Source organism: Trachurus trachurus, assembly GCF_905171665.1.
Source record: "Trachurus trachurus genome assembly, chromosome: 9".
NCBI lineage: Eukaryota > Metazoa > Chordata > Actinopteri > Carangiformes > Carangidae > Trachurus > Trachurus trachurus.
Genome location: NC_139895.1, coordinates 30,371,523 through 30,388,431, shown reverse-complemented (window position 1 = coordinate 30,388,431; position 16,909 = coordinate 30,371,523). Strand labels below are relative to the sequence as shown.

Below are 16,909 nucleotides of genomic sequence, written 5' to 3'. Positions count from 1 at the left end.
ATTTTCACAATGTAATATTATTACTATGTGTGTAATGGTGAATTGTATTTTTGTAACTGTGCACAGGCTCATTGACAAATACACCCTGGTGGATTTCTGTGTCTCAGTGTGACTTGACTCGATGACACTGATGTCCCTGCCTAGCTCTTCATCCCTGCACGGCCTCTTTCCAGCAGGTAAACAGTGACTGAAGCGGGTCCCTCGGGTCTGAATCTGTAATCACTCTTAGATCTCAGACATGAAAGACTTGCGTACATCTTCCTAAAAATGCCCTCTGAGTTACCAAGTTCTGCTTCAAATGGCAGGATATGGAGAAGAGAGGGAAAGTTTGGTAAGAAATAATAGCTCATGATGAGGTATGCCTTAAAAGAAGTGCATGAGAGGATTTTTTTTTTTTTTTTTTACAGCAGTCATTTTTCATCATGGTCAAGTTAAAATGTATAAGAGAGGGAATGATCAACAACAGATAGAAGGCCTTGTTAGTCTTTGAGCAAGTCCCCATGTCTTAATTGAATGTGCACATCATCATAAAATGGTGATAAGTAGCTAATTTATACTTAATCAGCCATTCAATTTTGGTCTGTCAGTCAACAGGCTACAATTGAGAACAAACTTACAGTTATACTTAAATTTCATTCATATCCTCAGTCTTAGTCAATTTGTGCCGTACTGAAAAGCATACTGGCCATTGAAAGGACTTCAGCATATAGAAATAGGTTAAATCTATTGCCAGCATACTTCAACAAAGTTCTACATAAATGTACACAATTTATCATGAACATGGGTATTAAAGGCTTTTAAAATTACAGACAGAATTTGCCAAACCAGACATATGTGTATATATATCAGCTTGTTGCTTATTGATAAATAATTCTACACAGTATCAGAGGTCTGTGACATCTGACTGTCAGTAGGGTGTTGGTAAAATCTAGACAGTGATCAGTTCATCCACCCTACGAGCTTTGCTGCCATCTAGTGGTCACAGTTGATTTAGCACCGTGGGAAATGCACAGAGGGATCACATCAAATGGATCGGTGCGCTTACAAAAAGTAGTCCCTGGGTTTTTCTAATTTTGATTATCTCAGCAGGAATTTTGCACTGTCTTTAATAGATTGAGTAATTCTGAGCAACTGTGGAAATAATTCACAGCAATACGATATGTAAACGGAGGAAGTTAAACATTTTTGGACGCGTATTAATTTTCTCGGTGAAAAGGCCTATAATTACATTGGCGCGGCGCTTTCTTTTATCATTGAGTGCACACCTGCGGTAACTTGATTAATCGGGAGAAAACGGAGTTTCAAGAAACTTTCAAAGGTGAGTAATATTGTTCAAATCAATACATCATTTTGTCACAGTTGCATAAAATTGTGCGAGTGAATCGGATGTTTTTATATTTGAGCAAAGTTGTACCAGTGCAGCTCGCTAGTGAGGCCACATTTTAGCACCTCTGCTAATTAACATTGGTTAACGTTACTGAGTTTAAAGTCTGCTAAGTTAACATGAGACAAATGTAGGGTTTGTCAGCTGTGTTTAACCAAAACGCCAATACACCGAACCGAATCACAGTAATTTATCAGTGTCCTACCATGCCACAGAAAAAAAAAATCCATTGCTAGATGTTAGCTGTTGTAACCATGCTATCTTTAGCTAACGTTAGCAGCTAGCGTGACCATGGCCGTGAGGTGTGGCCCAGCCGAAAAATTAGCTCGGCGCCATGAGGCAGTTGGAGGAAAACGGCATGGCTCTTTATTTAAAAAAATTAAATACAAATAAAATAAAACAAATTTTGTACTTTGAATTTTTCGTGCATTTCGTGTTTTATGTTTATATAAAAAATGTATTCCCCCACCCCCCCCTTTTTTTTCTTTTTAGCAAAATTTGAGACCCAAAATGACTGGTCGGGCACGCGCAAGATCGAGAGGCCTAGCACGTGGTCAGGACACGGCGCCTGGGGGGGTAAGTAAGGTAGCCCAGGCAGTACCAACACAGCCTGCTGTGAAATCGCTGGTGATTTCTAACGTTACATGAAGGCTTAAACGTTGTTATAATATTTGTGTGTGTGTGTGTGAGTCAAATATTCAGGTTGTGGTAATTTGATAATTTGAATCTGGTGCCCAGTCATCTGAGTAATTTCGATTCCTTGGTATTTGATATTAAAACATTGAAGTTCTTTACTGTAATTTTCTCTGTAGGTTTAAATGGATATCTGCATATTCAGCTCAATTACATCAAATGCAACTAGTAAAATCCTCAGAAGCAGATTACAGCTGACTTTCACTCTGACAGAAATGAAACCATTTTCTAAATAGTTCCATATCTCTGTGCATTCTCTGTTACAAAGAGCCAGGCTCGAGAGCCTGCACCAGCCGCTGCACCCCCGGCAGAGGGAGAGCTGGTTGGTAGAGGGCGCCAGAAAGGTGCTCCAGGTCCATTTTCTGCAGAAGGTACAGACAAATGCTGAATACTTTATTTGGTCAAATAGTCTTGTGCAATGTGTAAGGTTGTACACATAAGTGCAAGTATGTGTAGCCTATTTTGTGTGGTAATGCAAAACAGATAATGATTCACTGGTCTTGAAGGTCTGTATTTGTTTTTTCAGCTGTTCTGCAGATTTCAGCTGGATTTCAACAGGTGAAGCTCGGCGAAAGAGGTGGACGCCGCCGGGATTTTAATGATGCCGGGATTAACACTCGCCAGGCAATGGAGCACGTCAAGGACTCAAAGAGTGGTCAGTCATCGTGTAAAATACAATATATTTGATAGTCAGAGAGATGATGGAGTAACATGTTGACTTGTGTGTGCTTCCACAGGAACAAGTGGGACGCCGGTTCCATTGACGGCAAACTACTTTCGCATCCTGTCCCGTCCTCAGTGGGTTCTGTATCAGTACCACGTGGACTTCAAACCACCAATGGAGTCTCGTCGTCTGAGATCTGCCCTCCTGTTCCAGCATGAGGAAGCACTTGGCTCAGCACGGAGCTTTGATGGAGCTCTGCTGTTTCTGCCCCTAAGACTGCACAGCAAGGTATTCCACTGTCCCAAACCTAGCCCAACATCACAACAGTAATAACAATGGTACAGTGAAAGTTTTCTGCCTTTTCATAGAATTGTCTCACTTTGTGTTTAGGAGACTGTGCTCCACAGTGAAACGAGGAATGGGGAGAAGGTTCAGATCACTGTCACTCTGACAAATGAACTGCCGCCTACCTCACCAGTGTGCATTCAGTTTTACAACATCATCTTTAGGAGGCAAGTTTTCCCATTTTATAAATAAAAAATAAAAAAATCAGTGTAATAGGACTGAAATATTGAAAATGCGAATCAAAGAAACAACCTTCAATAATTGATTTACTTAGGACATGTGTAGATGTGGTTAATCCATGTACAATTGGAAGTAAATGATTACAGTACATGCTTCATTTTATATGAGTGAAACTAACAAGCATCACAAATGAGTGATATTTTGTCTCTTTAGGATCCTGAGAATGCTCAACATGCAACAGATTGGCCGCAACTACTACAACCCCAACGATCCACTCAACATCCCGCAACACAGGTAACCCTAACCCAAGCATTTAGAGTTTAGTTAAAGTGGCTTTAATGAGCAATTTTCAATGATGAAAAACTGTGATCCTGTCCTTTATCTCAGGCTGACCATCTGGCCAGGCTACACCACCACCATCTTACAGTATGAATCTGCCATCATGTTGTGTACTGATGTGAGCCACAAAGTCCTGCGCAGTGAGACAGTCCTAGACTTTATGGCCAACCTGAGGCAGCAGCACGGACCTCAACGCTTCCCTGACATCTGCACTAAGGAGCTTGTTGGACTCATCGTCCTCACCAAGTATGATCCACCACACCTCACAAATATTAATTCGTATAATCCTAATGCACCTCATTTCTGAATGTTAATATTGGTGATGTTTATCTCGTAGGTACAACAACAAAACCTACAGGATTGACGACATTGCATGGGATCATACTCCCAATAACACATTCAAGAAGGGAGACAAAGACATTTCCTTCAAGAGCTATTACAAGACTGTAGGTGTCACACATCAAACAGAAGCATTGATGTATATTTGTATCAAACAACATTTATACAAGTGTAAGAAGTAAAGCAATGGGTTTAAGACATTTTGAAGTTAAAGATTAAAACAAATATTTAATTATGCCTCAATCTCAAAACTCTTAGGAAGAGAACACATTTGGGTTAAGTGGCTGCAGTCACATTCTTCTTCTGTTTGTTTTTAAGCAATACTCCCTGGACATCACGGATGGGAACCAGGTGCTGCTGATCAGCCACGTGAAGAGGATGGGCCCTGCTGGAGCACCTCCTCCTGGCCCCGCCATGCTCATCCCTGAGCTGTGCTACCTCACAGGTTTCTGCATCATTTTCAGTGTTTGACTTTAAATTCAGACATTTATAGCCCCACCCACAGTCTAATGTGATTTGAAGATCATTTTACCTTAACAGCAGCACACTTTTTAAATGCAGTAATTAGTATGTGTCTGTGGAATCAAATCTCTGTGTGGTTGGTGATGTCAGTTAATCTGTTGTTTTGATATCATCTATAGTGATGAAGTAAAAATTGTCACATGCTTTATTGCTATATTTATGTGTTTGACAGGACTGACTGATAAGATGCGAGCTGACTATAATATCATGAAAGAACTGAACAGCCACACTAGACTGGAGCCAGTGGACCGAGAGGGACGACTCAACAGATTTGTCTCCAACATCCAGAAGTAAGTGATTTATTTATCTCTTGCTGAGGTAGCAGTGTTAATGTGTGTACTCACTGTCACAATGCATAGTTAATGTAAATGAGTGCTTTAAATATTTATAAGATCTATTCAAACTATGATCAGTAGTTATCACAGTTTTCTTTTAGTTATGTTTGGGTCAACAGCTTGTGGTGTTACACTGTTTATATGCACAGAAGTCAGAATAGCAAATTTCCTGTCAACATCTTCAGGCAGTATAATCCCAGGCTTTGATTTAAATCCTGAAAATTATTTCATAGGAATACTGACGCACAGGCAGAGTTGGATAAGTGGGGACTCAACTTTGATAAGCAACTCCTAAAACTGACTGGCAGAATACTCCCAGCGGAGAGGATTTTCCAGGGATCAGCATCGGTAAAATATGCTTGTGGATACATAAATTTGCTCTCTTGAATTGATTAAATGGGTTTATTTTGTGATCTTAATTGAGTGATTAACACAAGTATTTGTGTCACCTAGTACGGTTACAACCCCAGTCAGGCTGACTGGTCCAGAGAAATGCGTGGACAGCCTCTGATCCATGCTCCTCCTCTCAACAACTGGCTCATGTTTTACACGCGCCGCAACACAAATGAAGCTCAGTCCCTCCTGCAGACCCTCAGCAAAGTCTCAGGCCCACTGGGTATCCGCATCCAGAGAGCAACCATGTGAGTTCTACCACAAGTACAATTTTCAGTCGGTGTTTTCCTTCGCTTTATGTTGTAATTTCTACTGATAATTCTGAATAAAATCTGTTAAATGAACAGTTCTCAGAAATAACTAATACATTTAATAGTTAATAATTTTCTAAATTTAAACAGTCATTACATACTATAATACTTGATTTAAATGTTGTATGATTTGTGAATTTGTAATGTGTTTTTTTTTTTTTCTTCTGCTCAAAAATCACCTGGCTTCATTTGCCTCTTATCATGTTTTATTCAGGATTGAGTATGAAGATCATCAGGAGTCTCTCCTCAGAGCCCTGCAGCACAATGTTGGACCCCAAGTACAGATGGTTAGTGACAAAACATTTAGTGAATGGCAATAGAGCAGATCGTGTCTGTTAATTAAAATGTTTTCATCTTGTCTAGTGAGTTCTGTAACGTTACTTAGAAACCGTGTGAACTGAGAGAGATGTTACATTACTAAGAGCATTGCGAGACCTTTCACTGTTTCCCATTTGTCAGGTGGTGGTGGTCCTCCCCAGCAACAGGAAGGACAAGTATGACAGTGTCAAGAAGTACCTGTGTGTGGACTGCCCCACTCCCAGTCAGTGTGTGGTGTCCCGTACCCTCAGCCGACCTCAGGCACTCATGACTGTTGCTACCAAAATTGCACTGCAGATGGCCTGCAAGATGGGAGGAGAGCTGTGGAGCGTGGAAATCCCTGTAAGTCATTAAGTCATCAGAATCAAATAAAAGTCAACATGTGTCAGGAGAAAAAGAGTTTTGAATAGTTCTTTTGTCATATTTAAAAGCAGAAAATGAAACTGGTTTTATAAACAGTTGTCATGGTTTCACATTTAAACAACAAACTCAACAGGATGTCAAAAGGAGATGAATACTGGGGTCTGAATCAAATTTGCTACTGCATTTCATTTTTAAGAGTAACGTTGGAGTAAAAATACACAAGACCACAAATGGGAAGTAATGATGTAATCCTTTGATTGTACTGATTGTCTCTACAGCTCAAACAACTGATGATTGTGGGCATTGACTGCTACCATGACACGACTGCTGGGAAAAGGTCCATTGGTGCTCTGGTGGCCAGCCTCAACCAGAGCATGAGCAGGTTAGTGTCGATAATAGTTAACATGTCTGCGTCACAATATTTATATGACCTCTGTGTCTTTTATTTATTGCAAGAGTACATCCAGCGAGTTGTCTGATATTTTCATTGTTTTTGTCAAGGTGGTATTCAAAGTGTGTGCTGCAGCACAAAGGTCAGGAGATCATGGATGGACTGAAGATGGCCTTGAGTGGCAAGTTGCCTTCCTTAATGTTACAACTTTCAGTTTTAATATGCACAATAATGTTGTGCTGTGTCTCAATAAGCGTTTGTCTGTCTTCCAGGAGCACTGAAGGACTATCTGAAGTTCAACAACTGCCTGCCTTCACGCATCATTGTGTACCGGGATGGAGTGGGAGATGGCCAGCTGCACAGCGTGGTGAACTATGAGGTTTCACAGATCATGGACTCGATCAAATCCATGGGTCACGACTACTTGTGAGTTTTTCAACACTGACTCTGGTTTGAATGCAGAGGTGAACAAATCTCAAATTATGCAGTGAATTCTTTGACCGAGCTTCATCTGTTCATTATAGGCCCAAGCTGAGTGTGGTGGTGGTTAAGAAGCGCATCAGCAGCAGGTTCTTTGCCCACATGGGCGGCAAAGTGACCAACCCTCTCCCAGGCACCATCATTGACACAGAAGTCACCCGTCCTGAGTGGTAAGTTTCTTTGTTGTTCCTTTGTCTTTTTTTGTTTATGTATTTAGTGGCCATGATTAATTGTTGCAACTTGATTTGGCAGGTACGACTACTACATTGTGAGCCAGGCTGTCAGGGGTGGAAGTGTCTCCCCAACCCACTACAACGTTGTGTACGACACCAGTGGACTGAAGCCTGATCACATGCAGCGGCTGACCTATAAGCTGTGCCACATGTACTACAACTGGCAGGTGAGCTGACTTTAAAATCCTGATACTGTTTCATCTTGGTTGGCTGAACATGCTTCTCTGCAGTACAGTTGTGTTGAAAAATCATTCTGTTATTGAATTTGTGATATAATACTGTATCAGAAATGTCATGATGTAAACAGAGTCATACTGAACATATTGTATGTGTTTGATAAATATTTGGCTTTAGGGGATCATCAGAGTGCCTGCTCCCTGCCAGTACGCCCACAAGTTGGCCTTCCTTGTGGGTCAGAGTATCCACAGGGAGCCCAATGTGAAGCTGGATGACCTCCTCTTCTACCTGTAAGGTAGACCTGTAGGATCTTGACGTTAATGTGAACTTATGTTGTGTTAAGTTGTGTTATGTTAAGTTTTGATGCCAAATATTTTAAGTCTATTGTAAAGACAAAGCTGTAATGCAGAGGTCAAATGGCACCTGTTTACTGTTTGAAAAATGCACTCGAGGTTCACAAAGTGGTAAACTGAATGAAGACGTTCACAGTGAAATGGTACATGTAACCTGATCTGAGTTCTGGGACTGCCTGGATTGAAATGACTAAGACTACATGTAATGATTGTAACTTCATTACCAGTGTTGGTGGATCTCCTTTTTCTTTTGAGTAAGAAAAAATATCAATGCAAGTATTTTTGTTCTTTCATTATAGAACCTCTTTCTTTAGTTCTAATAGAAAGTTCTAATAGAAAAATAAATAAAAGATTGTGTGGAATGTTATTTGGTGTTATTTCAGTCAAATCAGACATGCAAACCATTACAAAATATCAAATTTATTTAGATTTTTTTTTTTTTAGAAAAGATTGCACATGCACACCCACACAATAATTTGTAACCATTAATATAGGCTGATAACTCTTATCATAAAGCTAGCACACAACTGCAGACTTTGAAACAATATGGTCTTCAAGACACCATGGGGAAAGCTTGCACTGTTTGATTATAAAGTTAAATGTACAAAAAAGGCAGTTTGAAAATCAAGTATAAACATTTAAAAACAATTTTACAAATGGACAAAGTACAAAAAGAGCAACAGTCACTCAAAATGAATAGAAGCAATATGAGGACATGGTCCATTAATAGGAAAAGATGTACATCAGGTGGCCGAGAATTGTACACAAAGTATTAGAGAATGTTTTGCATACATTCTTTTTTGGCAGTTTCAGTTCAACTCGTGTGTAGAAAAAATAGGCTAGATCTTAAAATACATGAGGATGAAATGGAAAACAGAATGGTGTGGAGATAAAAGTGGACTGTTTCATTTCACGCACAAAGACGGACATCTGCACAATCCTTTTGGGCAGCTTTGAAAATACATTGGCTTTCAATTCATCATACATTCACTACTCTACATTAAGGTGTAGATATATATATTATATTGATTTACAGTACTTGAATCCTGCACCAACATAACTCGGGACACTGAACAGGCATCAATGACAGATTGGCTTGAATGAACATTTCAGATCTAATAGATTTGGGGGTCGAGGGGCAGTGTAGAGGTAGCCTTGTGTCTCACTGTTAACTACTGTGAAAGGAGTCCAACTTTTAGTCTTCTAGTGAAGCCCACAAGTGTCGCATGTTATGAGTTAAATGCAGTACAACAAAAGGACATCATTTGCCAACACACAAATAAACTACTTATAATTGTTCTTTAATCTGTTTGTGTATATTGTTCCTTTGTAGAGTAGTCATAGCTTTAACTCAGATGTGCATCAGTGTGGCACCAAAAACACTGAACTGAAGTAAAGTTTCAATAGCGCCAGAACTCAGTTATGCAGGGAGAAGTTTAACCTTTATCAATGATCTACTTTCCAAGGAATATTTTTCTTATTTGGACTATACTGTAGACACAGGAGTCTTGGTCGGTTATGTGTAATCTCTGGTCCTATTGAAATCACGACAGTCACACAATACCCTGCACATCACAAGTCAGGATTAACGTCTGCAAACAGCTTGTGTTATGAAGTAACAAGATAAACGAATAGTTTGCATGGAACCTCACACTCTACTGGACAGAGTACTAACCATTGTGCGATTATAAGGCAAATACATAAGGTTGGATCTATTAGGCATTTCCATTCAGGCTCATTTTACTGCAGAGACCCTGTAGTAGGAACAGTATGTGCTTGTTTCGTAGGTGTCTGACATGTTTATAGAGGGCAAACACCTGCCGCCATGACAGGTTTTGAGATGGGGCAGAAGAGTAGGAGTAAATTCTGATTTGTCACAGTAAACTGCCACGCTCTGTTAAAGTACTGCATGCTCCAGGTTTCCGTACTGAGCCCATCACATCGCATGCGCTCTCACAGGGTCAGGAGGGAATGTGCTGAAGTAAAGCATGCAAACCTCTCGTACTATTGAAGCAACTGGCTGTTTTGAACAAGCTCCAGCCGGGGCCCAGCAAGACCTGCTTTTTCCTCCAAATCAAAACGGGACTTCAAGGTTGAACTGAGCCCCACAGCGTTTGAATGATATTCTGGTTTCTGTATACAGAGACAACTGGTGACACTTGTAGTGTGGTGTATTAAGTGTCTTCAGACTTGACCAAGTGCAAATGGAGAATGCCCCGGGCTGGGTCTCTTGTCTACAGCAGAACGTCATCAGCCAGAGATTTGGAGGTTAGATACTCAATACTACATCACCCGACACCGTGAGGTCTCGGGACCATAATATGAAATGTGTTGTTGAAAATATGTCGTTGATAGCATTAACAAAATACAAATATTCTAGTATACAACAGATGTACAAGAATAAAGCATTTGCTAAGCTCACAAATGCTACCTGTCCACTGTATTTTCTTTTTCTTTTTTTTTCTTAAACACTACAAGTACGTGGATGACACTCTCACAAGTATGTCAAGAGATTATTTTACAGCGCCAAGTCTTTGCAATAGTTTCTTCCCTTTGGAGAGCAGTCCCTTTCTCTTTTTGGAGGAGTACATGTCCACTGGGGCCCTGATGGGACTGCCGGGCCCCACGGTGGCAGGGCCGGAGCCAGGGATGTGTGGACGCACTGTGGGAGAGGCTGCTCTTCTGGGCGGACCCGATTTTTCCAGTGGAACCTAATGGGAGACCCGTAAGGGACAGTTGAGGGTGTTAAAAAGCCAGCCGTCTCTCACACCTCAGTCACTACTCCTCTCCTTTTCTTAAGTCCTTTCTGTCTCAGCAGGGCCACCATAGCTCTGAAGTCTACCTCCCTGCTTGTAGTCTTGTGCACTCAGGTGTAGATACACACAACCCTCCCTCCTCCCCCCACCTTTCCCTCCCACTCTGTCAGGTAGAAACTGTGTTTTTTTCTTTTTCTTTTATGAAGCTGCTATGAATAAACTACAACAACATGACATTGACTAACTTTCACATCAATGTAAGGTGACATTTCCCAACAATGACTATCAAATGCAGGGCAGTTCCTCTCACATTAACAGATACAATTGCATTTTGGGACAAGTGGGACATATTTATATCACATTCACTTTCCTTCCTCTTCAATATATAGAAATATTTACTGATACAACTGGGTTACAGAGAAACTACTAGTCACTATTCCTTTTCTGTAATCATGAGCTAAAAGGCTCCTTTAAATTGCACTTTGGGAAGACAGATGTTTACATTTATATAAGGTTATATTTCTATATACAGTATGTGTGATTATAATTTAAACACCAGGACATGTAACACATTTAGTTAGTATCATCATTCTGTTGCATTTAGTATCTGATTATTCCAAGTTTAAAGTGAGACTGCGTAACTTTTTTAAGAAAACAAAACATTACAGATCAAAGTTAAATTCTGAGGAAACAAAACACAACCTTTCTCAGTTCATTACAGCTTCTAGTTTCAGCAAAAGCTGCGTAGTCTCACTCTAAATTGGTCACAGTTGTTGCAGTCTAATTGGTAGTTTATCTTGATTCCCAAAACCAGAGGTGATTTTGAAAACCAAAATACTGACTGCCTCGACCAAAATGATTATTTTCTCAGATTTCATTTGCTGTGTTTCTTTTTACCATCTCACATTACGTTTTACATACGAGAAAATGTGTCCTAAATTTGGCAAGAGGCTTACACTACGGCTCTGAAACCAAATGAATCAACACTTTTCATGCTTCTCTTTGGGTTTTTGCATAGAATTGGTAGATTTTCTGTAATTCTTCTCTACAATGCAGCATTTCACACAAGTCTAATGTTTGCAGTGCTCTTACTTTTGACTCAAATGTCCAGTAATTGCCGGTAACTGTGCAACAATGGCCTTTTAGCTTACCATGAGTTACAGCAGGAGACTTATTGCAGGAGACGGACATTGTCATGTACAACACTCAGAGAAACAACTGAAGATACCATACTTCTTGTCTAATGCATTGGCTAGGGTGACTGTCTCCTACCCACACACAGCACTGAGTGTTTTTGGAAGATTCCTAACAACTACCTAAAGGCATAGCAGCACTACATCAACATCATACTGAGTGTACATGTTGCATACCAGAAACTAAGGGAACCCATGTCATCTGCATTAGACGAGGGGAGCGTAATCTTGGTATCCTCAGTTGCTCACTTACGTGACGGAAACAGAGCCTTTAAGGTGTGAAATGAACACTCTTCTTCTGTTTTGCCAAGCGGGTGAGGAAAAGAATAAAAAAATATGGTGATGGCATTTCAATATAGTTTGCACTATGACAATGGCAAATTAGAACACAAGGAAAGAAACATCTCGATGACACCTATTAATATTTCAACAATTGCATTATTTGTTAAACACAAAAATAACATCACATATTTACATTTAGTAAATAATTACTTCTTAAATTATTCTCTGATGGCAACATAGGCTATGTGACCTTTGCGTGCTACTTTACAAGAAAGCAATATACAAAACAAGGCGTTCAGGAGCAGATACAAAAGTCCCACTACACTAGACTTATCTTTTCTTTATATAAAATGTTCAAGAATTCATGCATCTGGACTATAGAACATGCTGAGCTACAGACTACATAGTTCATCTTTCAGTACAACAAAACTATTTACTCTATTAGAAATTATTTGAGATCAAACACAGAATATATTCATAAAGCATCTGTATCAGAATGCTAAATATGCATGTGCAAAAAGTGTTAACTGCTCTTTTCAAGACATAACAGAACAAGTAAAAAGTCACAGGAGCTTCCCCCCCTCCCTTTGACTCTCATTGAGAATGCTTTATGAATACAATATACCCATGTATTACACAATGCACAACTCCTCCCCTTTCACAGCAGTAAACATGAAAAATAAAAGTACCTCTGTCCAGTATTAGTCTTAAAGTTTTTGTTTTTTTTCATAGATCTTAGACATCTATTTATTTACAGTGTAATGCTCCAAAGTCAGAAATCCCATTGTACTCTGATCAATGAGACACACACACGCACAAACACGAAACTAAAGGAGATAGAGGGAACTGAAAAGAGTAAATGGATGACAGAGGGCTAGTACTGCGAAGGAGCATGTACCCTTTTGGTCTTTATCCGTGCTGGATTGTCCTGGGGGTATCGAGATGTTGAATCAGTGAGAAAAACCTCTACATCATCAGGCACTTCTTCTAGAAAGTTGGAAGGAACAAGTCCTTTGTGTCCGTTGAGCTCGCCCTGTGGAGACACAACAGCAGTGAGACACCTTCTGCTCCGTTTCAGTGTTATCAAATCAAGTTCAACTATTTCTTTGCATAGGTTCATAATCATAATCATTAGTTAGTTTAAGTTTATTTCGGACATGTTAAAAGAAATAAAACATAATACAGTAATGGACAGACATAACAAATACATACTTTGCAAAGAAACACATGAACAAAAATAAAATAATTGAAAATAAAGATAATTTGTTTTGTTTTTTTTCATATCCGAAAAGGAGTGGGAAGAAGAAAAACATATTTACTTCCACCCCTTATTCATAGATTATCTATCAAGCTTTCTTGTCATTATAATCTATTGTCATTGTAATCTATACAATAAATTAATTTATCTATTTATCTAGCTCTAATATATTATCAATAATCTTTATCTCTCTAATATATAAGTATATACATATATAGATTTATTCTAACATATTATATCACTAATCTTTATCTCTCTAATATATAGTCATATATACATATAAAGACAAACACATATACAAAGACAAACTGAAGGTAACACCAACAGAGCAACAAATAAACTAAGTGGGTACATACATACCCAAATAAATAATAATAAGCACCTTATTCCTGTACATATTGAAAATAATTTCTTTGTACTTCTTTTTGAACTGGATTATGTTTGGACATACAATTAACCAGAATCCACCTCCTGTACTTACCGTTGCTATCTACTCTCATCCAGCACATATGGGTTGCTAAATAAGCTAACATTAGCTTCATGAGTTAGTTTGACTGTGTCTCTGACTCTTATCTATGTATACATGCTACTTATATGGTATGACGCTTAAAGACCACAGGTAACACTTCACATCACTAGTGGAATAAAGCATGCTCACAGCCATTGATTCATGTAGAAGACATGAAAATAAAGCAACAGTGCTCTTCTTTTGTAGCGCTGTCCTTATTGTGTTGAGCCAGTTGACTTTATATTAAGTGTGTTCGTCCATTGTAACATTCAACCCTGTTTGGCTCATAGACTTGTTTACAGTATTTGTTCTGTCTAACATTTCCCCTTTTAGTGAAGAAATGGCATTAAGGACTAAGCAATGTGTTTGGTAAGCATAGAGCTGTGGGAACATAAAGGAGTGCATTCAGCAACAGTTTTCATCTTAAAAGAAACATTGTCTTTGAGTCTCCTGGATAATCTAATACAATACATCACTGAAGGGTTTTATTACTTCTACTGTACATTGTTTCTCAGATATAGATGTTTTCTTTCTGGTAGGCTGTTATGGTGGATTGATACCCAGGTGACATGACATAGGGTCCTATAAATCATAATTCATCATGCCATTACTGAAGCACTAGAAGACTTTTTAGCTTGGTGACTGGCTGTTCCTCCTCAAATCTTTATATACACAGGTTTTCTTTGCTGTTGTTGTTCGTTTTTTTTGTTTTTTGTTTTACTTTTGCCCACATACTTTATTCATCTGCTCATACATCGCATCGCCTCATTTACTGATGAGTCAACACAGAGAACTTTGAGAATTTCCACTGATAGTGGTGGTGTTCAAACTGTTTCCTAAACTTCCCCTCTGCAGAAATACTTTGAAGTCAAGGACCTTGGATACCCAAAATGAATCCTCCCACAACTCTATGACTGAGTTTGCACAGATGTGTTTTTATTTAAAGTCATGCCTCCTGCACCGTACTCAAAAAAGCTAACAGCTGATCATTGGACTTGGAGATGTTTAGAACTTACATAGTAAAAGCCATCTTCATCTATTTCACCAAAAACTGTGATGACGTCACCGGCACAGAAAGTCAGTTCAGCCTGTCAAAGAAGAGATACATTTGTCTGTTGTATTTTTTTGTTCTTGTTTACAGCAGTTTGCCAAAGACATCAAATCTACTGGGCTTTGATGAGTTTGAAATGCTGTGCTTCCTTCTCCAAATCAATGTGATGCATTTTAAAACACAAGTGTCAATCCAGTCCCAGTAGATGGACTGTTGCAACTGTTAATGCATCAAATGTTGGAACTGTGAAGACGGGATTGCAACACAGTGAGCACATCTCTCCTATGGGATTCTTGAGAACACACAAACCAAACACGGCGTATGTACAGTACAGTATGTAGGAGACAGGTCGACACAAAAGACCAAACCGAGGAGGGGAGATGCTGGCTCAGGCAATGTATGAGGGGCTGGATTCATGGCCAGTGGGGACAGAGGGCCATGGCCCACCATCCGTTGCCCACCTCCTTATTTGCACTCCAACAAATGGGGGAGGAAACACACACAGAACAGTACCGTACCCTCCTCACCCTCAACTCACCTCCTCATTCAGTCTGTGGCCCTCATACTGTGTCGGTGGCAGTGCCAATAGAAAGGTGAGAGTAAGTGAAACCAGGGGGAGGGGCCAAAAGAACAGCACGGGAAAGTACTTTCAATCCTCTAGCTAGCACAGTTTTAACTGGAACTCCTCATTCTATCTCACCTGTGCACACACTGCCCTCACCTCAACTTACATCAGTTGTTTGTCACATCATGTCATGTCGAGAGACAGATAAAAAAGATAGCAGATCTCTACCTGGTAGATAAAAGGCTAGAGCCAGAAAACCATTAGCCAAGTGCAAAGACTGGAACAAGGGCGGAACAGTCAAACTGTCCAGCTCCTCTGAAGCTGATTTAACTTATTCAAACATATTCTGTTTGTTTAATGCATGCAAGACGAAAAATAAATAAAATAAAGTGTAGAAGTCACAATTTGTGTTTTTGCATTTTATGTGTGCCAGACTCTCATCTCCATGACGTTATCATTTATTACCATTTAGACTGAAATCATGTATCAGAAAACCCATTCATGTCAACCTCTGTGCTGCTCTGAGCTGTAGACACTGGGATTCTCTCACCATGAGAGGTACTGCATATAAATTAGAGTCAATACTAACATTAATGGAAATTTATTCGGTTAATTTAAAAGCATCTTTACAGTTAGTTTCTATGTGGTTTAACCTGTTAATGAACCGCTCCAAAAGAGTAGACTATTTCTAAGCATACAGTAGATCACAACACTGAAGGGTTTTCCTGTTTCTGACAATGTGTGAATTCAACACAACTTGTCCCTTTTACACTCACTCAAACAAAATGTAACAAATTAATAAATCAGCTTCAGAAGTGCTGGTTGGTGGATTTTTTTTTTTTTTTAACTGTGGACAGAGCCCAGCTAGCTATTTCCCCAATGTCCAGTCATTGTGCGTGGCTAAGCTAACCAGCTGCTGTAGCGCTATAACAGACAGACATTAGTGTTAGAGAGAACTTCATCTTCATCAAATTCTTGGCTATAGAGTGAATAACTACATGTCTCACAACATCAAACTATTTATTTGACAAACAGAACATCCTTATCTCACTGCATGTGCACCTGAAAATGTTTAGTGATTTTATGCATCTGCTAACATGATGATGATGATGATGATGATGATGACAGAGAATGGTCAAGACAAAGTGAGAGGCTGCAGCTACGGGAGGACGGTACCTCTACATCTACGTTAGGGGAGCTCTCCCTGGGGTCGTAGTCGTACAGAGCGACCATTCTCCGTGTTGACATCGGGTGTTGTCGGCCGCTCCGCCTGTTCCTCTCTGCAAAGAGGAAAAGTAGTTAAGGGTACTCAGAGGTAATCTTATAAAATGATGAACCAGTGACGGTACATGATCGTCGCACAATTCCATCAGTCTTTGCAATGTGTGATCATCAGGATTTCAAAGTGAACTATGTTAGTAGCTGGGGGGATGCTTAATGAAAAGTAAATATAGGAGAGATTAGTCAAAAGTTCAC

General features: G+C 39.5%; 2 protein-coding genes across 6 annotated transcripts in view; one reads left to right on the top strand and one right to left on the bottom strand.

The window, feature by feature from the left end:
• Positions 1 to 1,894: 1,894 nt before the first annotated feature.
• piwil1 (piwi-like RNA-mediated gene silencing 1) lies at positions 1,895 to 7,761 on the top strand (the record flags this gene model as incomplete). Of its 5 annotated transcripts, none has more annotated exons than XM_083978765.1 (20): positions 1,895 to 1,960; positions 2,352 to 2,448; positions 2,604 to 2,732; positions 2,815 to 3,029; positions 3,132 to 3,253; positions 3,480 to 3,560; positions 3,654 to 3,851; positions 3,943 to 4,051; positions 4,263 to 4,389; positions 4,639 to 4,756; positions 5,035 to 5,149; positions 5,255 to 5,442; positions 5,720 to 5,792; positions 5,965 to 6,165; positions 6,465 to 6,568; positions 6,688 to 6,755; positions 6,850 to 7,003; positions 7,102 to 7,227; positions 7,310 to 7,457; positions 7,645 to 7,761. In XM_083978765.1, 20 exons carry the CDS (start codon positions 1,895 to 1,897, stop codon positions 7,759 to 7,761), a joined length of 2,556 nt encoding a protein of 851 aa, XP_083834891.1. The 5 variants fall into 5 exon arrangements, with proteins under 5 accessions (XP_083834891.1, XP_083834892.1, XP_083834890.1 ...); XM_083978766.1 differs by having other exon boundaries at positions 1,895 to 1,964; positions 2,371 to 2,448; XM_083978764.1 differs by having other exon boundaries at positions 1,895 to 1,969.
• A 2,572-nt stretch (positions 7,762 to 10,333) lies between these two features.
• The window catches only part of rimbp2b (RIMS binding protein 2b), a gene marked incomplete at its 3' end in the record, with an annotated part of 28,194 nt that continues 21,618 nt past the window's right edge, over positions 10,334 to 16,909 (bottom strand). The window contains exons 19-23 of the mRNA XM_083978848.1: positions 16,610 to 16,713; positions 15,407 to 15,433; positions 14,834 to 14,905; positions 12,950 to 13,084; positions 10,334 to 10,531 (exon numbers count right to left, since the gene is read on the bottom strand). Coding sequence (XP_083834974.1) covers positions 10,334 to 10,531; positions 12,950 to 13,084; positions 14,834 to 14,905; positions 15,407 to 15,433; positions 16,610 to 16,713 — 536 coding nt within the window. The remainder of the gene's footprint in view (positions 10,532 to 12,949; positions 13,085 to 14,833; positions 14,906 to 15,406; positions 15,434 to 16,609; positions 16,714 to 16,909) is intronic.